This window comes from Neophocaena asiaeorientalis, unplaced genomic scaffold (assembly GCF_003031525.2).
Source record: "Neophocaena asiaeorientalis asiaeorientalis breed wild unplaced genomic scaffold, Neophocaena_asiaeorientalis_V1.1 scaffold171, whole genome shotgun sequence".
Lineage (NCBI taxonomy): Eukaryota > Metazoa > Chordata > Mammalia > Artiodactyla > Phocoenidae > Neophocaena > Neophocaena asiaeorientalis.
The window spans coordinates 1,210,313-1,234,983 of NW_020174013.1; the positions used below are offsets into that span (position 1 = coordinate 1,210,313).

Here is a 24,671-nt window from a genome sequence, read left to right on the forward strand (position 1 = left end):
GAGAGAGAGAGAGAGAGAGAGAGAGAAAGAGAGAGAGAGAGAGGGAGGGAGGGAGGGAGAGGGAGAGAGAGAAAGCCAGAGAAGACAGTAGTTTTTCTTTCTATTTCCCTTCTTTTTCCAATTCTTTCTTTCTTTTATCTCAAAGAAACACCAAAAGAAAAGTACAAGCCAAACAGGCAAGGGAGGCAGGGGAAACTTTTGCCTTTTCTCAATATGTTGGCTAAGGATGCACCAGGCTCCTTGAAGATGTGCCCTGAGTCAAGCTATCTGAACCGGACACTCTTGGTTGCCTAAGCAGGGCACCTGCTTCCCTGCTTCCTCCTTTATAACACAACCCAACTTGGTAAATGGAATAAATGTAGCCAGAGGGCTCAAAGGAAGCTGGTCCATCCCCAGCTCCTGGGGAGGATCCCAATTCCAAGTCTATGCCAAGGATGGTGTGTGTGTGTGTGTGTGTGTGTGTGTGTAGTCCCCCTTGCTGGTGATTGCTTCAGGACCGCAGGCTTGAGCCCATCATCACAGGGCTCTCCAGTTGATCGTGACTATTCAAGGGTGGGCTGTGTCCCAAGATGTATCACACAGACAGGAAGGAAAAACTTTAATCGTATGTTTTTCAGGGTGAGGTCGCCTCTCTTGTTGGAAAGGAACAAGGGAGCAGGTTGTTCCAGGTATGCTGGCAGCCATGTTGTGACCGCGGGGCAAGTTAGTCTGAGGAAAAAGCCAGCACACAAAGGAGGAAGGCAGCCAGATGAATCAGAGAAATGGAGCTGGAGCTCTGATTGTCTTGTGTCTAGAGGTCGGTGCTTTGCGATGACCTAGAGGGGTGGGATAGGGAGGATGGGAGAGAGGCTCAAGAGGGAGGGGATATGAGGACACGTGTATGCATATGGCTGATTCACTTTGTTGTGCAACAGAAACTAACACGGTATTGTGAAGCAATTATACTCCAATAAAGACCTATTAAAAAAAAGTATTTAGACATTTTAAAAAAATAAAAATAAGCTACAAGGATATATTGTACAACATGAGGAATACAGCCAATTTTTATAATAACTATGAACGGAGTATAACCTTTAAAAACTGTGAATGACAATACTGTACACCTATAACATGTAACATCGCACAGCAACTATTCTTTAAAAAAGTAAAATTATGAGAAATGAAAACCAGATTTATTTTATACAGGCCTATCTCATTTTATTGTGCTTTGAAAATATTGTGTTGTTTTAAAAATTGAAGGTCTGTGGCAACCCTGTATTTAGCAAGTCTATTGGTTCCATTTTTTCAATAGAATTTGTTCACTTCATGTCTATGTCACAGTTTGGTGATTCTTGCAATATTTCAAACTTTTTCATTATTAATATTTGTTATGGTGATCTGTGGTCCCTGATCTTTGATATTACTAATGTATTTGTTTTGGGGTGCCATGAAGTGCACCCATATAAGATGGTGAACTTGATAAATGTCGTGTGTGTTCTGACTGCTCCACCGACCAGCTGTAACCCCATCTCTCTCCTTCTCCTTGGGCCTTCCTAGTCTCTGATGCACAATATTGAAATTAGGCCAATCAGTAACCCTACAATGACCAAGTGCTCAAATGAAAGGAAGATTTGCACACTTCTCACTTTAAATTAAAAGCCAGGAATGGTTAAGCTTAGCGAGGAAGGCATGTGGAAAGGACAAGCCAAAAGCTAGGCCTCTTGCTCCAGTCAGCCAAAAGTTGTGAATGCAAAGAAAAAGTTCTTGAAGGAAATTGAAAGTGCTATTCCAGTGAGCATATGAATGATAAGAAAGCAAAACAGTATGGAGAAAGTCTTAGGGGGCTGGATAGAAAATCAAACCAGCCACAACATTCACTTAAGCCAGAGCCTAATCCAGAGCAAGGTCCTAACTCTCTTCAATTCTATGAAGGCTGAGAGAGGTTAGGAAGCTGCAGAAGAAAAGTCTGAAGCTAGCAGAGGTTGGTTCATGAGATTTAAGGGAAGAAGTACTGTCTCTGTAACATCAAAGTGCAAAGTGAAGCAGCAAGTGCTGATACAGAAGCTGCAGCAAGTTACTTAGAAGATCCAGCTAAGATAATGAATAAAGGTGGCTACTAAACAACAGATTTTCAATGTAGATGAAACAGGCTTCTATTGGAAGAAGATGCCACCTAGGACTTTCATAGCTAGAGGGAAGTCATGCCTGGCTTCAAAGCCTCAAAGAACAGGCTGACTCTCTTGTTAGGTGCTAATGCAGCTGGTGACCTGAAGGTGAAGCCAATGTTCATTTACCATCCTGAAGATCCTATGGCCCTTAAGAATTATGCTAAATCTACTCTGTCTGTGCTTCATAAAGGGAAAAACAAAGCCTGGATGACAGCATATCTGTTTACTACATGGTTTACTGAATATTATAAGCCCACTCTTGAGACCTACTGCTCAGAAAAAAAGATTCCTTTCAAAATATTACTGTTCACTGACAATGCACCCGGTCACCCAAGAGCTCTAATGAAGATGTACAATGAGATTCATGTTTTTTTCATGCCTGCTAACACAACCTCCATTCCACAGCCCATGGATCAAGGAGTAATTTTGACTTTCAAGTCTTATTATTTAAGAAATACATTTCATAAGGCTACAGCTGCCATAGCTAGTAATTTCTCTGATGGATCTGGGCAAAGCCAATTGAAAACCTTCTGGAAAGGATTTACCATTCCAGATGCCATTAAGAACATTTGTGGGGCTTCCCTGGTGGCGCAGTGGTTGAGAGTCCGCCTGCCGATGCAGGGGACGCGGGTTCGTGCCCCGGTCTGGGAGGGTCCCGTGTGCCGCAGAGCGGCTGGGCCCATGAGCCGTGGCCGCTGGGCCTGAGCGTCCGGAGCCTGTGCTCTGCAACGGGAGAGGCCACAACAGTGAGAGGCCCACGTACCGCAAAAAAAAAAAGAACATTTGTGATTCATGGGAAGAGGTCAAAATGTCAACATAAACAGGAGTATGGAATAGGTTAGTTCCAACCCTCATGGATGACTGTGAGGGGTTCAAGACTTCAGTGAAGGAAGTAACTTCAGGGGTGGTGGAAATAGCACGAGAACTAGAATTAGAAGTGGAGCCTGAAGATGTGACTGAATGCTGCAATCTCATGATAAAACTTGAATGGATGAGCAGTTGCTTCTTATGAATGAGCAAAGAAAGTGGTTTCTTGAGATAGAATCTACTCCTGGTGAGGCTGCTGTGAAGATTGTTGAAATGACAACAAAGGATTACATAATTACAAAAATCCTGTTGATCAAACAGCGGCAGGGTTTGAGAGGATTGATTCCCATTTCAAGAGAAGTTCTACTGTGGGTAGAATGCTATCAAACATCAACACATGCTACAGAGAAGTTGTTCGTGAAAGGAAGAGTCAGTCAATGCGGCAAACTTCACTGCTGTCTTATTTTAAGAAATTACCACAGTCACCCAACCTTCAGCAACCACCCTGATCAGTCAGCAGCCATCAACACCATGGCGAGACCCTCCCCCAGCAAAAAGATTATGACTCACTGAAGGTTCAGATGGTGGTTAGCATTTTTCAGCAATAAAGTACTTTTAAATTAAGATATGTACACACTTAACAGTCTGTACTATAGTGTAAACATAACTCTTATACACACTGGGAAAGCAAAAACTTCATGTGACTCACTCTGTTGCAATATGTGCTTTATTTCGAAGGTCTGAAACTGAACCCGCAAAAACTCCAAGATATGCCTGTATTCAGAATAAATATTATTGTCTTCAAATAGAATTGAAAGCTAAGCGTTTGGTATAAAATTAAACTTGACTTCTCTTTAGAAAAGCTCAAATGCTACTTCAAACAGTATAGTTATACATGTGAATAAACAACCTAAAGACTTAAAATCAACTGTAAATCATTATATCCTTCTAATAACTGTGTTATATGATTTTGAGGCAGAACACTTTATAATGACAAATGTTTTTCATAGTTGACTCTAGTAGTTATAATTCTGATAACATTTAAAAAATTGATCCAAACAAAGACTACTTAAAATTGGTATACATACTTGAATCTAGGTTGGATTCTAAAGTGAGAATGCGTTGTTGTGTTTCCATGTTAAAGATGCTTGTGTATCCTTTGCTGAATGATGCTACCATATGGCTCGGGTCACTGCTCACTAGATCCACAGAGGCAGGGATTCCCAATTCTAAGAGTCAGAACATATTCGAAGACAATGGTAGTTAGAGGGTCTACTTCACAATGTGCTTAGAATACAGCAAAACAAACGGTGGTATAAGAAATAAATAAGGCTCAACATTAGAATAAGAATTAGCTCATAGTCATTCAGTGCAGATTGTTTCTTTCATTACTCTTAGTCCTAGTCTATTTTATCATCCTTACTTGTTTACCACATCTTCTACCAGTCACTCACAGCTACTGTATTCATTGAATCCAAGCCTTTATTTAGAAATAAATGGAAAACATATGGACTACAAGTTTTTCTGCTTCCACCTCAAATCAACCTGGGGTTTAGAGGGGCATCACAGGAATTCTTCATTTTAAAAGCCCATCTCTTAATAGGAATTCTAACTCTCTAAAAGTATGGAATTTAAGAAGTAAAAACTCAAATTGTTATTTATTGGTAGAGTTATGCAAATATCAAATGCAGGCAACTCATCAAAACCTAGGCACAAGTTATGGCAGCTCAAGAATAAAGAAGGTATTTTTATTTATCATCTAGAATAGGGTAAAACTTGGAACTTACTTATAAACATAAAAAAATATAATTCTATGTATATGTGAATATAATCTGATTTTTTAAATCTGGTTCAAAATCTAAGTAAGCTAACAGTTCAAAAATGTGTATCTTCCAGAAGGTACATTAATGGCCAATGAGCACACAAAAAAGGTGCTCAGAATAATTAGCCACCAAGGAAATACAAATTAAAATCACAATGAAATACTGCTACACACCCACCAAAATGGCTAAAATTAAATATATCCTCAACACCAAATGTTTGTAATTAAGGATGTAGAGCAACTGGAATTCTCACACGGTGCAGTCAGTGGTGTAACATGGAACAACTACTTTCAAAGAAAGTCTGGCAATTTCACATAAAGTTAAAACACACAATTCTAAAGCCCAGAAATTCTATTTCCAGGTCTTTACCTGCTTGTGATTAAAAAAAAAAAAAAATTCACAGCAGCTTTGTTCATAATAGGAAAAAATGGAAACAACCCAAATGTTCATGAAGAGGTAAATGATAAACACAGTGGTTTAAGGAAATACTTACTACTAAACAATAAAAATAAATTATTAATGCTTATTACCACATGGATGAATCACAAGAACACTACAGTGAGAGTAAACATCAGATACAAAAAGAGTGCACATTGTATGATTTCATTTATGTGAAGTTTTAGCATAGACAAAACTAATTTATAATGAAAGAAATCACAACAGTGGGTACCGCTGGTTAGGAATGCGGAAGGTGGATGACTGGGAAGAACACAAAGAAACTTTAGGGCAGTGAAGGAAATGTTCTATCTTGATAGGTGCAAGAGTTTTATGTATTTGTCAAACTCATGAAAATGTACCCTTGATATCTGTTTTTTACTGTACAGAAATCATATCTCAATTTTTAAAAATTCAAAAAAGGCATGGTATTTCACCAAATAGTATGCTTTTTAAACTTATACATACTAAGTTGGAAATTCAAGCAAATATATTTTTACTGCTTAAAAACAACCTTCAAATTAAATTTAAACAGTAAGAGTTTGTAGAATCATTTATTTTTTTGTTCTTTTTAGAATAATTTTATAAAACACTGAGTAAAATAAGAGAAAAAAAGTATGTACCTTGATTATCATTAAATACACTCAGGGCTGGAGCAGCCTCGGTTGTATTCCATAAACGGAGAGTGCCATCTGCTGAACAGGACAACAAACGCTGGTGCGCTGCGCTGTAAGCCAAACCCCAGACTGCATCGGTGTGGCCTAGGAGAGGACCTCTTAAAACAGAAGGATCTATAAGAACAGCAAGAATGCAAGGAAAAAAGCACAAATCATAAAGGTAATTAGATTCCAAAGGAAAGTAAAATATACAAAACAAAAAGTATAAAATACACCTCCTAGTTTCTATTTTTCTTCTGAAATGTGGCAAAAACAGGCTTGGAAACGTGCAAATGTAGGGTTTGAAATGTCTAAATTAAAATTTTAAAGTACATATATTTCTCCTTGAAAAAATTACATATTTCCTTCTCCCTCCCTTTTTTCTTTCCATTTGTCTTGATTTTTTTAAAAAGCATGTTAACATAAACCATTTGAATTTAATCTACTTTCAGAGAAACCACAACTCACATCCCCCGAGGAAGTGAACGGAGACCCACCCTTTCCCTCCTCTGATGTCCTTCAGCACTTTGGATACACTCTTTAGTCTATTTGTACTATGAATGGCAGTCATTCTTGGGAGCAACAGGCCTCTGTCATCATTAATGGACACGACTGAGACCTACAGGAATCCCCAAATGCTCAAACAGCAAGATGTGACACATGAATGATGTGTGTGTGGGGGAGGGGCAAGGAGAAGGCAGGGGAGGGGGTTTGCTTAGCAAACCTGATAAAAGCCAACTTGGAAATTTTACTTGTTAACCCTCACAATGAGTCTATGAAGTGGTACTTTCAAGATGGCTCACAGATGTTAGATTTAAAATGTCAATGGTGTTATCTGACCTATATCCTCTCTTAGTCATACCATAAAATATTTATTGAAGATAAACTATGTATTAGGCACTATGCTAGATGCAGGGGCCATGCAGATGATTAAGACACAGTACCATCCTTGTCTTCAAAAGACAATGTGGTAAGTACAATAATAGTGACAGATACCAGTTACCACGGAGAGTGACTGGGATGAATGAAAGCTTCTTGGAGAGAATGACACCTAGAGTACAGATGTTGGCCAGTCAAAGGACAGAGGGAAGGCATTCCTGGCAAAGGAGGCAGCTCCTACAAAATCACAGAAGGAAAAATAGCATGCTATGTGGGGAAATTTATAAGAAAGTCAGTATTACTGGACTGTGAAATTTGAGGCAAGAAGCGGAAGAGATGAGAGTGGCTAGTTTATGGTGGGATTTCTATGACGTATTAAAGAAATTATCCTAAAAGCAATAGGGAACCACTGAAGGGTTTCCCAGGAGAAGCAGGGTGAAGTAAGTATTTAATAAGGTAACTTTGATTATAGTGTAAAAGACAGATTGGAAAGAATCAAGATGAAGGCAAGGGGACTGTTTCAGAAGACTGGGAGAGTGAAGGTGAAGACCCAGACGAAGACAGTGATAAAAGGGGCAGAGCAGGAGTAAATTCAAGAAATATTCAGGGGGAGGTAATTAATAAGGTATAGATAGTAAAACGGTACAAGGAATCAATGATAACTCTTAGTTTTCTAGTTTGGATAATTCTGGTAGTGCCACCAACTGATAAGAATACATGGAAAGGGAATTCCCTGGCAGTCCAGTGGTTAGGACTTGGCATTCTCACTTCGATCCCTGGTCGGGGAACTAAGATCCCGCAAGCCACACGATGCCACCCCTGCCCTCCCCAAAAATACATATATATGGAAGAAGAAACAGTGCTTGTAGGGATTTATGTACAATGAGACAGCCACTTTGAGATGTTCTGTAGGTAGTCTGAAGCCTAAAGAAGAGATTTATGAGTCAATAGCATATAAAACCACAAAGTGGATTCAATCTACCAAAGAAGATGTGTGCAATGCAAAGAATGAGTTAGGGTCTGGCCTTGATAAATGTTAATATTTAAGGTGAGAAAAATAAAAGGAGTTTATGATGGACAGGGAATAGAAACTGTCATAGAGTTAAGTGTCAAAAAAGCCAATACTGAACAGATTTCAAAAAGGACGGAGTGGTCCACAGTTTCAGATAGCCAGTATATCCAGTAAAATAAGGACTGTAAAATACCCCTTGGATCAGCCAAATTAGGTAGATACTGATATCTTGTTATATTTAAGTGGAACAGCCAGAAGATAGAATGCAGAGGGATCATGCACAGGGAAAGGACATGGAATTAGTAACTAGTAATTGTGATTCCTAGACGATATCACCAAAGAGACACAGGAATGAAAGAAGTGAAGGAAAGAGAGACTAAACAAAAGCCAGAGAGGGAAATGGAGTCAGAAAAGGCTTCTCCTTGCCCAGGATGGGAGACACTTGAATTTACTTACATGCTGAGGGGATGGAAAGAGAACAAAGAGGGTAAAGCTTCAGATGAGGGCAAGAGAGAGCAAAAGAGAAAGAGTCAGCCAGAAACAGAGAAGAAGAATGATATTAGAGTGAAGTCTCAAAGGAAACAAGAGAATGAGGTCAAGAGCAAAGGGGAAGGGCTGGCTTGGGACAGAATGAGGTCAACCGATATCTGGTACAGGGATAAAGTAAGTAAGGAAAAGCATGAAACAGATAAATCTGTAAGAGAATTGTGGAGGGAGAGGGGGTGTTAACCTTCACAAAATATATGTTAAATGCTTATTAAATAAGTGTGAGAAGAAACTTTTAGTTACTGAATTTCTTATCTTTACTTAGGTTTATTAGTAAAATTAATTAAATGATAACAAAAATAAAATATGGTTTTATGACATATTTGACACTACATACCATTCTAGAATTTAAGGAGAATTTTAAGAGGAAACCAAAATAGTTCCTAAACAGTTTTTGCAAGGGAATTTATGATAATATCTAGTGACAGATTATAATAATATAGTTTTTTGTTTCATGGTGCTGTTCCCAAATCTAAAGGGCACGTCTTCATTTTTTAAAGCCTTTTAAATATTTCGGTGCCATACACTTTAAAAATCATTAGCCTCTATACCCTCCAATAATTGATCAAGAAGATGAGGCCATCATTCATTTTCCTTCAAAGTTATTTGTCAAGAATAGTGACAAAATATGATTACAGATTAGTAATAATGTATCAAGTACTGTACAGATGCCTACAATGAAGAAAACAATTGTCAATCAAGCCAGCATTTCCAATCAGTAAGACTTCTGGGGGTGGGAACTGTTTTCTTGGGAAAAATACGTTATTTTGTCTTTTCTTTTAGCATTATGTATAGCAAATTGATTCCCAAATACAGGAGTCCTTTTTAACAAAATAAATACATGGTTCCCTTTTACCAATTTATTTTCAAAAACATCTTATTTTATCCTTATATATGCTATGTAAAATGCATAAAAAGAAAATATTCTTTCATATCTTTGGGGAATCACATACCGTAAGAGTCATAGGGATCGATGTTGGGGTTGGTGGTGTTCCAGCCCTGGATCAGTCCATCAGTCCCGCCACTATAGCACTGCTCACCATTGCTGCTCATCACCACACAAAGCACTGGACCTCTGGGAAGGAAAATCAATTTCTATTCTCAAAAATCTATCTGATAATAGGACTTCTTAAAAACAAGAATGCTTACTTATTCAAAAGGCTTTCTCTTTTTCTGCTTTGGATAACAAATAAAAAACTATCAAAGCATTATTCATTTTTCTTCCTCTGCTAAACCAGTGGTTGGTAAACTATGGCCTATGGACCAAATCCAACCAGAGGACTGCTTTCGTACAGTCCTCAAGCATTTATGGTTTTTACATTTTTTAAAGGGTTGTAATACAAAACCAAACTAAAATCAAGAATGTACAACATTAAATATGCAGCCAGCAAAGCTTAAAAACATTTACTAATTGGCCCTCTATTTATAAAAAGTATGCCAACCTCTGTGCTAAATCAAGTGAACAGGTACATTCCTTAAACTTAAGTGGAAACAGGAAAAGCGTGCAACATGTGATCACAATAAAAAAGTCTCAGATATTTTTAAGGAAGAAAGATCAGGATTTCTCATGGTTAAACTTAATTGCCTCAACTTCATTTTAAGAGAGATATATACATCATCTACACATCATGCAAATAAAATCTAATTTCAGCAAGGACCCCAATTTGGTAGTGATAAACTTGTCTCTAGCATTAGATTATCTGCCAGTTTCTTTTACATTTACAAAAAACACTACTAAATACAAAAAAATACATAACACAAATACATATGTGAAAGAAAAGAAAATATGCTAATTAGGCTGATTTACAATGACGTTGATTTAACACAAAGAAAAAGCACATACTTACTTATGAGCTCTGAATGTATAGATAGGCTCCACATCAAGAGAAGTGCTCCTAAATCAGAGAGAGGAGGACTTTTACCACTTTAAGTTTTCAGTAGTAAACAGTATGACAATGTATGTCATAAAATTGCCCCTAGAAATACCAACACTATGATAATATACCATTCTCAACCCCAGTACACAAGAAAGCTTACTTAACACGGATCACATATATTTGTGACTTCAAGAAACAAAATTCTTGTTTAGTAACAATACATTGTTACAGCGCTTTTAGCATTGTCCTAATCTATTTGACTAAAGGAAGAGAGAGCCTCACTCGGGAAAAAACATGGGCTTTGAAGAGATAAACTTCTGGATTCAATTTCCAATTCTGTCATTAACTGGCTAACTTTAGGCAAATTATTTAATCTTTTGGAACTCCAGATTCTTCTATGTTTAAAATAAAACAGAAAAATAGGGATAACACCAAATATTCACAGGAATAAATGAGATTCTACATGGTAAAAGAGCCTAGGACAGAACCATACACATAGTAGAATTTCAATCAAAAGTACTTTAATTTCCTTGCATTTGCATAAAGGTTAACATTCCTGTCCTTAATACCCACAGAAACTGTCCAAATCATCAGATTATTCATTACTCAGAACACTGAGTATATGGGTACTCTACAGGGCCTAATACTGGCCATGACTGATAATGGAAACTCGATTTAAAATCGGATTGCATTGTAGTTTTTTTTAAAGGCATATGATATCTCTCCTCATTACCAAAGTTTTAAGTTCAAAGGTAAACAGGCTACTGTTACTTGCAATGTGAAGATGTTGATACTAAGCTATCACCAGCAAAAAAATTATTTCAATATTTTTCTAAATTTTAGTCAAGAATATATGATGAGACATTCACATTCTCTGGTCCAGTATGATGTCCACTGTGACTAAAGAACTTGAAAGACAAAAGGCACAATTTATAACCAAGAAATACTTCTTCTCTGCTGAAGACACCTAATCTACATGAGGATTCACTTGGCTTTAAGCAAGATCTGGTTGAGCTATCTGATGAATCAAGTATTTTATCTAGTTTATGTATGACTCACAGCAGGAATGTCATTGATCTCTTTTTATTTATTTATTTATTTATTTTGCCTTACGTGGGCCTCTCACTGTTGTGGCCTCTCCCGTTGCGGAGCACAGGCTCCGGACACGCAGGCTCAGCGGCCATGGCTCACGGGCCCAGCCGCTCTGCGGCATGTGGGATCTTCCCAGACTGGGGCACGAACCGGTGTCCCCTGCATCAGCAGGTGGACTCTCAACCACTGCGCCACCAGGGAAGCCCTGATCTCTTTTAAATTGGGCAACAGATATTCTCTACCAGTAGTAAAACTTCCATAATCTCCTCCATTTGATGTTCATTTCTACTCTTTAATAAAAGAGGTGTCCAACACTGTAGAGGGGCCCTTGCTGGCAGATGCTGGGTTCTGGACCACGTGACCCAAGGAAGAAAAGAGAGGAGTTCCAATAAGGACCCCACCAAGTGGGATCAGGACTAGCGTGGTGACTGATAAAAGGGATTTATACCAACTCATGTCTGTCCATGCTTAGAGAGGAACCAAGAGGCCAAAGCAAGTATTAGCGGTTAAGTGAGAGCAACAACAGTGTCTTTCAGTCTAGACATTTTGGTCAAGGTCAAAAGAAAAGACCAAAGAGAGGTCTCTCACTTCTCCCTGTCCCCCCATCCCCCATCAGCCTTCCCTCCCTCCCACTCCAGAAGTCCAAACCTAGTAAACAACAGGACAAGCTTGGGGTGAGGGTTTGATGATTTTAAACATGCACATACCTGTTTACAATACCAGCAGAAACCTTCAGTGCAGATAAAGAGCTCCCCAAATGTGACAGTTATTTAAAACACTGTATAAAGATTACAATCGGCATTCACAAACCATCAGATAATACCGTTTCTCCCTAAGGGTCAGTTTTCCAACCTAAATTAGCTTGTGAGTATGAAGGGAAAAACACCCTAAATTATGTGACATGGTAAAGAAGAAAGAATTAGAAGAGATATTTGGGGAACTTAACAGCAAATAATAAAGTAAGCATTTCTCTTCTGAAAAACTATTAATTAAAATATTTAAATACAGTTAAAGGAGAATATTCTCACTTTTTGGCTGGGGCTGTTTTCTGCAAATTCCACATTTTTAACGTGTGATCCTCTGATGCTGTTATCAAAACAGGCTCAATGGGGTGGAAAGCAAGGGCTCTAATGCCATCAAAGTGACTTCTTAATGTAAACTTAGGGTTCCATGTCTTCCTCAACGCATCTTTATTGTTTGCTATCTATTAAAGAAACAAAAGAAAAATACCAATACATTTAGTTCAGGATAGGAAAAAAACTATATTTCAACATTAATTCTTACTGATTTGTCATCAAACCATCACATTTTGCAACTTTCAAAACAATATAATTTTTAAACATAAATAACCAAATCAATAGGCAAAATTAGCAATATGTTAACAATGGTTTTCTCTGAAGAAATATGAACGCTGTAATAAGAAAACAGGCAACATAATTCAGTACAGAAAGAGGATCAAATAACTGAATAACATAAAATAGATCTTCACTAAGATGATTTTTTAAAAAGACAAGAAATTTCAACCTAAATTATAGAATAGAAACTAATTTTGGGTAAGAGTTGAAAAACTAAGTTATCTTTAAACCTGTTAACATTACAGAATATGATACTTTTGAAATTTTCAATGCTTTCTGACAAGAGCTAAATTTTCTTCAAATTGGTAACAAAGTTTATAAACCAGAAACATAAAATGTTAAAACTGGAAGAGACAATCAGATATTACAAAAAAAGATTCCATTGGTAAAATAAATATATTATTATGTTCCTTTTCTCCACAGAATCTGCATCTCAACAACTGAAAAAAATGCACTGTTTTTTCATTCCAAGTAATAGAAAGCCAAAGAGGTTAGTATTTGACTTTACACAAGCACCATGTATGAACTCTTCACACTCCAAGGCTAACAATCATGCTAGGTTTAAGCAACAGTGGGGCAAGTATTGGTAACACACTGGAGAAATGTTAACCATACTTACAGTGACAAAAACCGTCAATGATACTAACAATAGCTGCTATTTTGAGCCTTGTTCATTATTTTGCACATTATTCCAAAAGGCTTAACATGCATTAACTCAGTTAATCCTCACAGCTCTATGCAGTAGGAATTAACATTATCCCCACTTTACAGACTAGGCATGTTAGGGAAAGAGAAGTTAAGTGATTTGCCGTCTAGTAAATGGAGGAGTCGGGATTCAAAATCAATCAGTCTGGCTTCAGAGGCTATGTATTAATATAAACTATACTTCAGAGCCCAGAAGTTTAGAAATCTGCAGAAAAATCTGGACAGGACATGTCACAACTGGGGCAATAAGTGAAGACAAAACACACTATGCAAGGAACTACTCTAAGTGGGGCTGGTTATCTTTGGGGCAAGCGGGGTTGTGGGGGGAGGTGAAGAAGGCAAGGGCAACTGAACTGACTCCTGCCCACTCTTATTAAAGAGCTAAAAGGTTTTCACATGTAAGAGCATTTAGATTCCTTCCGAGCATCTTAATGTGGTAGGCAGCCACTAACATAGTTCCCGATCAGCCCACTTATTTTTACCTTTGGGTAGTCGCCTTCCACATTATAGGGCTGCTCTGTATGACTAACAGCATACAGTAGAAGCTGGAACAAATTACTTCCAAAATTAGGTTATAAAACCTTCCATCTTGAGTGTTCCTGCTCTCTACCTTTTCAGGTGTGCTCACACTGGGAGAAGTCAGCTGCTCTGCTGAGGAGCCCACAGAGAGGCTCACGTGGTGAGTAACTAGTCTCCAGCCAATAGCCAGCAAGAAACCAAGGCCTTCTAACAACTACGTGAGTGAGCTTGGAAGTAGATTTTTCCCAAGTCAGGTGTGTGTAAGACTGCAGCCCTTGCCCACGTCTTGACTACAGCTACATGAACAACCAGAAGTACACATCTAAGCTGCCCCCAGACTGCTGACCCACAGAAACTATGAGATATGAATGTTTATTGTTTTAAGCTGTTAAGCATGGTGCAAGTTGTTACATAGCAATAGACGGCTAATATGCTTAGTAAAACTAGGAACTACTTTTAGAAACAAACACTAAGTTTTCTAACAATTAAGAGCTCTGAAAAAAGAATGAGCTTTCTCTAGAGAGAGGACTGAGTTCTATCATGTATTAGACAAATTCTTTGTGGAATTAGTGCAGAGGGAACAAAAGCATCTAATGGGAAGTTCTGCTTCTGGCCACGATGGACTAGATCATTAGGACCAACTGTGTACTGAGGACAGGTAGAAAAGCAGAGCTAAAAGTAAAAAATGCAGATCCAACAAAATAGTGGGGAAAAAACCCAGGATCCAGGCGAAGACAGAGGCCTCAGGAAGTGAGCCTGATCTCTGGAGCTGTTTTCCCCAGAGGGTGTTTACTGATTCCAGAGGAGGTGGCTGAGAGGCTGAGCGGTGCTTCTGACAGCTTTGCAACGCAGGGGGATATAAACTGGTGTCAAGGGCCTGCCAAGACAGTAGGGCTTAGCAGACCACCTTGCTTTAGGTTTTAATTTCAAGGGCCTGTATCTTACACATAAGAGTGAACTGGAAGAACACCAGCCCTTACAAAGGCCATAGATCAGCTTTAGATCATCTCAAAAATTGAAAATGAAGTCAGGTGATCCAGATTTCTAGTGGCTGCAGACATCTGAGAGAAGAAAATTAAAATATACTCTCTGGGGGAAGATAAACTTAGGCCTGAAGTTATTTCTACAGACAATTTTTCAAATACAGTTATTTGGGCATACTAAAAAATAACTGTACCCATATGAGATAACACAGCATAAATGAAAACAAGCAGAAACAACACATAATAGTAACAGAACTACTGAGTCTCTGATTCAAACTTTAAAATAATCATGCTTACTATGTTCAAGAAGATAAAAGACAAGATTGAAAATTTTGGAAGAAATCTGTAAACCATTTTTAAAAAGTAGTTCTAGGGCTTCCCTGGTGGCGCAGTGGTTGAGAGTCCAAAAAAAGTACTTCTAGAAGCAAAAAGTATAAGACTTCAATAGATGAGTTCAATTGCAGATTACACATAACTGAAGAGAGAATTAGCCAACCAGAAGATGAGTCATTTAAAAAATCTAGACTGAAGTACAGAAAAACAAAAGATGGAAAATACAGAAGGGGATCGGAGAGAGAGAATATAAAAAGGGGATCTAACAATATTACTAGAGTTCTAGAAGGAGGGGAGGAGGGGGAGGAGGGAGAGAGGGCGAGGAGGGAGAGAGGGAGAGAGGGAAGGAGGGAGGGAAGGAGGGAGGGAAGGAGGGAGGGAGGGAGGAAGGGAGAGAGAGAGGGAGGGAGGGAAGGAGGGAGAGTGGGAGAGAGGGAGGTGTAAAAGCAGTATCTGAAGAGAAATGGCTGAGAACTTTACAAAACTGATGGAAACATATTAAGCCAAGAAGCTCTAAGAATTTCAAGGAGGTTAAATAAAAAGAAAATTAAACCTTAGCTGACAATCAAGGCATAGAGAAATACCAGTCACGGAAAAAAATCAGATTACCATTGAATAACCAAAAATAGAAATGACAGTTGACTTTAGCAGAAAACAACAACAAAATATAATGAAACAATATATTTAAAGCACTAAAAAAATTTTTGTCAAGTGAAATTCAAAATCAGAGATGATAGTTAACCTACTCAGGCAAAAAAAGACAAAGACAATTTAAGAAAATCAGAAACTAAGAGAACTGGGCACCAGTAGATCTTCACTAAAGAGAAATATTGTGTTCTTAGAGTAAAAGAAAAGTGATCCCAGATGGACAGTCAGATATGCATGGGAGAATGGAAAAAAGCAAAATAGATAATTTAAATGGGTAATTCTAACTGACTATTGAGTGTACAAAACAGAAGCTTGTAGGACATAAATGTATACAGAAATAAAATATATAACAAGACTGACATATACACTGGGTGAGAGTTTTTTAAGTAAAGTGTTCTAAAGATCTTTGCATGTAAAATTTTGATAAGGATTGTGTGGTAATCTCTAATTTAAAAAGTAATGAAAGAGTGCATAAACTCCAAATAATGCGGAGGGGTGAATAATAAAAAATAATCAACCCCAACTCAGGCAAAAGTAGGAGAAAAACAAACACAGCACAGGTGGCACAAATAGATGGCAGGATTAAATCCAAATTAAGGATTATATCCTTAACTATTTTAAAAAGAAATGGACTAAATGTTTTCTAATTTAAAAAGGTCAAAAAATAAAAGCCAACTAAATGGTGCTTTTAAAAGACATGTAAGATATAACGATATAAAAACACTGAAAACAGAAATTTTTTTTTCAAAATCTGTATCACCTATGTGAAGAATGGAGTGCAAGGGGCCGTTTAGATTAGGTTATTGTAGTAGCGCCAGTTGAAGAAAAAACGGACTAGGAGGGGAGGTAAAAAGACGTACTCTATGGATTTCAGTTGTTTTTGGAGGTAGAATCCAAAAGACTTACTAAAGGACTTAGCATAGAGGGAGAGAGTATTTGATTTGCAGGAAGGAGTGAGTGGCGAGGGTTCCTCTTCTGAGTACTTCCAAGGTTCACTTAGGGATCCATCCTACATCCTCCATGTGGCAGGAGCTACATTGTATTCCCCAACAAAGATAATGAATATCAAAGTGAGAGGATTTTAATGAAGAGTTAAGATAGGCTGTGACTACTTTATGAAATAAGCAACTGTTTTTCTGATAATTGATTATGATGAACAATTATAAAACAACGGTATTTGAGATTAAGTAAATGCATGCATGCATAAAGGTGTAAAGATTCCAATTTTGGTCCAAATCACTGACTGGTCAGCCTTAACATCTGGAAAGCATCCTGTACACACCCTTGCCTAACAACAGCTGAAACTACTTCTCAGCAGGACACTGATGATGTATTAAAGAAGCAAGACAAATGTTGCCTTTAGGCAGGCATGAATTTCAACTAATCACTGGTGCCCTAAAACATAAAACAAAATCCAAATTTGGTGATAGAAAAGGGAATTCTTTCCCTTATCTAAAACCAATGAATAAGCTATACTAATTTATGAATTTAGGTAAAGCCCATAATTTTAGTCACTGCATGATGTGAAAAGTATTATTATTTTTATAATATATTCATATTTTCAAAGTTTGTGATTAAAACTGAACCAAATTCTACACTTGTGAAGAAGTCTTACCATCATCACTTTTTCTATAAAATTAACTTTTTATTTTTAAAAAATAAATAAAAACAACAAAACTAAAACTACTACTCACATCATAAGTTAATGAGTCTGCTTCATTGGCCACTGTAAGGCCTGCCAATTCTCCAAGTCCCAGTTCACTTTCAAGGGCTTCATCTGCTCCCATGATGAATGACTTCCCAGAAGAAGGAGGAAACGTCAATGCTTCCACTGAAGGGGGAAGACAAAAGAAACATTAAAAAAGCCATGTAAATAGTCAACAATTCGTCTCATAAGGGCATGTCTACATTTGATTATTTTTAAATGCTTTTAAACACAATAAAATTCAGTGAGCAGAAAATCCTGAAGAATTGCTTAACTTTGTCATCATCTAAGAAAAGTACAACATGAAACAAATCCATTGTCCTTTCTTTTTCACTATAGAGAAAAATGTATAAATGTATAAAAGAAAGTAGGTTTTCCTAATTTGATATTTCATGCTAATTATCCAATTGATTTCTATCAATTATAAAAACATGTACAACAAGTGATTCTGAATACTGCTGGCTGCATTCAAAGTAAAACTGGTTAATTCTATAACCTGAAGTAATATGGAAAATTTCAAATGAAAATGGTCGTAATTGTAAAATGTGCCTATGTAAGGCAAAACTAGTATGTGTTGTTAGAACTCAGGATTACCTCTGGAGAAGAGGGAAGGGGTAGTGTTTGAAGGAAGCACCATCAGGACTTCTAGGTCTGGGTAATGTTCTGCTTCGTTACCTAGGCAGTGGTGACATGGTTGATTTCCCTTTGAGATCATTCACTGAGCTGCACCCTCAGGACTTCAGCAGTTTACTGTAGGTATGTTATATTTCATTTAAAAAGATTTATTTCAAACAAGTTTTTTAAAAGTGTCCATTTGAGGGCTTCCCTGGTGGCGCAGTGGTTGAGAGTCCGCCTACCGATGCAGGGGACACGGGTTCGTGCCCCGGTCCCGGAAGATCCCACATGCCGCGGAGCGGCTGGGCCCGTGAGCCATGGCCACTGAGCCTGCGCATCCGGAGCCTATGCTCCGCAAAGGGAGAGGTCACAACAGTGAGAGGCCCACATACCGCAAAAAAAAAAAAAAAAAAAAGTGTCCATTTGAACACTTTTTATAAATGCAAATTACTCTGACAAGCCATCAGAGGTAGCTCTCTAAATAGTTTTCTACAGGTGGTTACTCTACTGATGACAAACATTTATGAGTTGATTAGATGAATTTAGTAGTTTAAACTGGCTGCTAAAGAAGTAAATTAACTTTTTTTTGAAAGAAACAATTTTATTAATCAGTATATGCAGAAAACAGATTTACAAGGTGTTTTTCAGTTTTACATTCAATCATATAATTTTAGATTCAACCATAAATATTTGTTGAAGAAATGAAAGAACAGTTATGTGCTTTTATAAATAGTAGTGGCAGGAACTCTACTCAAAATCCTTATAAGAACAAAGTAGAGTGTAAATTAATAAGACATTTTCAAATCACCATGCGATAAAGCTGCAATAATAAAAATGGGTTTTACCCAAACATACCATATATCCTATGACAGGTTCAAACAACTCTAAACATTTACTAATAAAGAGTGGGAATTATTTAATTTAGAACAGCACTTTTTATGCCAAAATTTCAACCAAATGATTCATGTGAGACTATGAGGCTAGGTCTTCAGCCAGGTGATTTTTTGTTTGTTTTGCTTTCATGTCTAATATTGCCAGATAACTTTGTTCAGGTGCGAAATAAAAATGGCTCTTCCCCCCAAAAAAGAAACTAAGATTTGTGGGATTTGGCCATACACATTGTGTGGGCTAATTTAACTAATGTTCTAGGAATGGCCAAGTAAAACCTGAAAACAAAGGAAGGCAACAACTGCTTCTACACACACCAGTGGCTAAGCCAGAAGACCTGAGGCCCAAAGAAAGAGAGCACCAATGGGCCTAACTGTCATTGATTGATCTCTAAGAGACCTTAGAACTTTCAACTATAGGTCACATTTCTATCTGGTAACTAAACATTACTGGCTCTAATCAGCTTTTACAAAATAATTTAACTATGCCTCTTAAGTGTGGCACTGCCTTCTGAATCATTATGATAAAAATAAAGTAATAAACTTATACAGCACACACAAGCTACGGAAACTTTTTCTGAAACTGGACTGGAGACCAAGAAGCATCAGTCACAGGCAATGAAAGCTACAACATATTTCTTAAGTGCCTTTTCTATTTCTGAAAATCCTGCACTGAGGGGGAAGACTTAGGACCAATCTTACAGATCATAAGTTAGATATTCAATGCTTCAGTTCTAAGATTCTTAACATTTTTTTTTCCTATCAAGGGCACTTTCTTTGCTTTATATCATCCTTTTTTGTACATGTGTCATTTAGTACGTATTCTGCCTCTATTATTAGAATTCTGCAAAATGAAATCTCTGATAAAACTCTTTTGGAGTTATTAGAATAAGAGAAAAACTAACTTTTCTTCTTATCTAGACCTGACCTTAGAATAAATGAAATTGATTAAAATTCTCACATCTATAAGTGTCAACTGAATGAATATCCTAGTGAACAGCAAACATACCTATTGAGGCCTATGACTTCACATCTTAATTCAAAAGACACATGTCTACATCAAATAAATTGTTCACCTAGAATATAAAGGCGTAACGTGGTTTTTCATTATTTAACGTATGGAAAATGAATTCCCAGTATACTGTAATTAACTCTAACAAATAACTAACCATGTATGGTCAAACAGTTCACTGAAAAAGTATTCGGAACATGAAACTCTATTCATCAAGGTCCCGTCAGTTTATGTCTCTCTAAAATATAGCTGAATTTAAAGCCAAGAAAGAATAAAACATACGATTTTTCTGTGGCTTTTTCCCAGGTTGTTTTGTTCATTAAATAATAATGTGAAGAGGCATATCCACTGCAAATAATTACAATACTTAAATTCAAGGAAATTTTAAAAAATAAAATTTGAAGTATATTCATTAAGATTACTTTTATGTCATTCTGGACTTTCAGCTAATGTAAATATATATATTTTAAAATCAATTTACACATATACATTTATAAATAGATACATCAGAACTTAAAAGACAGAAAACTGTATTTATATACCATAAGACTGTACTGTAAAAAACTGGGAACAACCTAAATATCCAAAAGGGGCGGACTTCCCTGGTGGCGCAGTGGTTAAGAATCCACTTGCTAATGCATGGGACATGGGTTTGAGCCCTGGTCCGGGAGGATCCCACATGCCGTGGAGCAATTAAGCCCGTGCGCCACAACTACCGAGCCTGCGCTCTGGAGCCCGTGAGCCACAAATGCTGAGCCCACGTGCTGCAACTGCTGAGCCCGTGTGCCTGGAGCCCGTGCTCCACAACAAGAGAAGCCACCGCAATGAGAAGCCTGCACACCACAGTGAAGAGTAGCCCCTGCTTGCCAGAACTAGAGAAAGCCTGTGCACAGCAACGAAGACCCAATGCAGCCAAAAATAAATACATAAATAAAATTATATATATATATATATATATATATATACACACACACACACACATATATAATTATTTTAGAAGGGGGGAATGGTTAAGAATAAAGTCTAAAATAGAATAATCTTAAAATTACAATTATGAAGATTATTTTTATGATTTCATACAAATAAATAAAATTGAATTATTCTACATGGTGACTATAACTCTGCAAAAAGTATATGCACATAGACAAGGACTGAAAGAGAACAAGAAAAAACAGAAAGTAGAAAATGTGACTAGACCTTCAGGTGTCTTTTTTCCCTTTTTCATTTGTAAATGATAAATTGCTTAAATATTTAAAAATATTTATGTGAGTCTCAAAGTAAACATTTACTATTTATAGTAATAATAATTTAAAGTAATTTTCTCATTGTTGGAATGGTATAATTAGAACTACCTGTGTACACACCAAATACATGGCTTCTGTGGCACTAGGGGATATTCTAAACTATAATTTAGAGTTGATTTTTAAGTTTATACATCTTTTTCAAATCTTAGAGATGACAGTTGGAATCAAACCCCCTTGAATGTAAGAAAGCCTACATATGGGGAGTACTACGTAGTTCAAACATTTGTAGAATAAAATTCTTCTCTTAGAGAGCCCTTTCTAATAATTTATATAAGTACATCCAAGTGCTTTTTGTGCTCTAGTGTCTAAAATACTTGCCTTCATCTGCCCTATTTATTTCATGTTCAGGAAGCCTGGAGCTGCTGGGTCTGGAAGGTGAACCCACAGATGGCTGCAATGAGGGAAGTTCATCAACATCTCTCAAATTAGCAAGCATATCTTGCAGTTTTGACCTATTGGGCCCTAGCCCCCAAAAAGGGAGGGAGAGAACAAAAAAGAGGAAATAGAATTATCCAACTGCATCAAAATGGAGTCATAAACCTTACATCTGCCAACATTCACCTTTAAAACTACCCTACTATATTATATTAAAAAGTAATTATTTTCTAAGTTTTCAAATTATTTTAAAAGTTTATTATTTCTTGAAAAAAATTGTGTCTTACATATTTTTTAGATTAAGCTAATGGAATAACATCACTACTTGCATGAAAAATGCTCTTGTGCAATTTGGACCATTAAAAATAATATCATTCTATAATCCTTGTATACCGCTCTAAACGCAGACAGATGCCACAGACTGTGAAGCTACTGCGTACGTTGAATTAAACAATCACATTCTTTTTTGTTTGTTTATATTAAGTTGCATTCATTGCCTTACGTCCTGAAGCTATGGTATTTGAGGTGAAGTATCACGCCCTGCCAATTACTTACCTGTACTTTGATGCTGCATTCTCCCACATCCCTGTTTTGATTGTTTTATATAGGATAGAGGCTGAAACAGATCTTCAGTAGTTTTTCCTGTTGTAAGTTTAATTAAGAATGGGAAAATCTTACCCATAGTCCATTATGTTTTTTTTCCTATACCAGCAAAGAATACAACTATTTTTAAGCAATTTTAACTACTACCTAGAAATATATTCTAAGACAGTATGATTGAAGAACACAATTTGACTGGAAATATTTCTACTAGACCATATTAAAAAGACTCAACTTCTTCCAATGGGTAACAGTTCAATTTTAAAAATACCCATGGTGGTTTATAAATTAATGCTCCATATATCAATTCAAAGCTTTCCTTCAGTTCTATTTTCATTTTAAGTCTTCCAGTTCTGTTTTAATCTTGTCTTCACTCGTTCCCAGACTATCATTTTATCAAGATAACCTGAACTGATGATGATAAACAAAATGTGCTGAACATCAGTCTACAGTCCCTCTCTCTTCAGTGAAAGACATTAAAATTTCTCCTCCTAAAGAATCATTTTTCTTCACCATACTAAAAAGCTACGTGCCATATGCCTGAATAGTGATCAAGATCCCCAGGTCCAGGAAACCCAATAGCTTCTATTAGCAGGAATACTGTTCCAGTCAAATGGTGCAGTTTTAGACCTTAAATGCTAAATTCCAACTATAGTGATGCCTTGATATTTGACAAGAACCTAATAATAAATATAATAGTAGATGGATTCTACATAAGTCCTGGATACTTTTCCAACTCAAAGATCTTTTACATTTTAAGACATTCATTATTGTAGCATAATGGCTTAAATATATCAACTTTAAGTCAATCTGACGATTAAAATATTCTCCTTATTTCTTGTGTATGACAAATATTCCTTAAAATTTCAGTTTAACTGCTTTTATCATGGCTCTGAAAAGCCATAACAAACCATGTCTCACTATTGTTTAAGATTAAATTTTTATCAGTATTTTTTTTTGTTCTTCTGAGAATGCTTATTTTGTCCTTTTTTAATAACATTTTTATTGGAGTATAATTGCTTTACAATAGACACACTTAGGTTGCTTCCATGTCCTGGCTATTGTACATGGAGCTGCAATGAACATTGTGGTACATGACTCATTTCGAATTATGGTTTTCTCAGGGTATATGCCCAGTAGTGGGATTGCTGGGTTGTATGGTAGTTCTATTTTTAGTTTTTTAAGGAACCTCCATACTGTTCTCCATAGTGGCTGTATCAATTTACATTTATTTTTTAATAAAAAGTATAAAACGTTCTTATGTTTTAATATTAAACCTTCCTCACTTGGATTTAATTTACATTGAGAAGGCATCAAATGTCATTATCTCTCAGTTACATAATGGTTGGTACAGTACTAACGTCAATAATGGCCACTGACTTTTTATCCATTAAAGCTAAATACTTGTAAATTCTAAGATATTTTAAATAATGATTTAGTATTTATCAGTAACTACTAGATTGTAAAAGAATGACTGGTCTTTGATAATCCCTAGCATCACTATAAAAAGAGAAAAAGAAAAGGCATATCCTTCCAGCCTTTTGCAATTTTAAACACATGCTTCACTCAAGTTGGATTTTAATCCTACTTTACACTACTTTAATATCCCAAAGGATGAAATTCCTATTGCCATAAAAGGGAGACCCATGTCCATACTGTCAATAACAGTGGTAACACAAGGAGATAGATAGTTCAGCCTTGCTCTCCTAAAAAGGTGTTTAAGATGGTTTTCAGGGATGTTTGAAAGCTTTTGTATTTCTATTTTAAATACTTAACTAGATCTATTGTTAAACTTTATTAATAATTTGAATAAGTTATATAGATATGATTCATAGGGCTAGAAATTTCATTTTAACTTCCATTTTTGATGTGGCACTCATTTTGTTGAAAAAAAAAAAACAAACCTAATTGGTAATATTACAAATGAAATTGGCCAAAAATTTAAATTAGAAAAATAAATACTTAAAAAAAGTTGTGTATCTGACTCTGTGCCCTGTATAGAATATAGTGATGAGAGCAAATGAACTGTGTGTTATGAACACATAGAATATTCAGGGGTAGAAATTAACTTTCTTTCTGTCTCCAAGACTTAAAATTATAATAATTTTGGTGGCTTGTCAGAGTATCAGTCACACTCAACGAGATTTAAAATTGTCAACAGTGAAAAACCATTACTGTAATTAAGCACATCTAATTTTAAAAATCAAATGATCAATATGTGTGAAAACATAGTTCCACATACTCATGACACTCTGGATTTATTACTGGAATATATTATAATTCCATAATTATACGCACAGCCTTTTTTTTTAAAGTTCATAATCAAACAGCTAACCATTTAATTTCAACCCCTGAG

At 36.6% G+C, this 24,671-nt stretch overlaps 1 protein-coding gene across 3 annotated transcripts in view; it reads right to left on the minus strand.

The window, feature by feature from the left end:
* STRN (striatin) overlaps positions 1-24,671 on the minus strand; it is a 111,480-nt gene that overhangs the window by 14,280 nt on the left and 72,529 nt on the right. The window contains exons 9-16 of one of the 3 annotated variants that reach the window (XM_024753451.1): positions 22,271-22,357; positions 21,659-21,802; positions 17,512-17,648; positions 12,303-12,478; positions 10,153-10,200; positions 9,259-9,380; positions 5,836-6,003; positions 4,043-4,183 (exon numbers count right to left, since the gene is read on the minus strand). In XM_024753451.1, the coding sequence (XP_024609219.1) occupies positions 4,043-4,183; positions 5,836-6,003; positions 9,259-9,380; positions 10,153-10,200; positions 12,303-12,478; positions 17,512-17,648; positions 21,659-21,802; positions 22,271-22,357 (1,023 nt within the window). The remainder of the gene's footprint in view (positions 1-4,042; positions 4,184-5,835; positions 6,004-9,258; positions 9,381-10,152; positions 10,201-12,302; positions 12,479-17,511; positions 17,649-21,658; positions 21,803-22,270; positions 22,358-24,671) is intronic. The other 2 variants (XM_024753452.1, XM_024753453.1) reach the window with 2 other exon arrangements.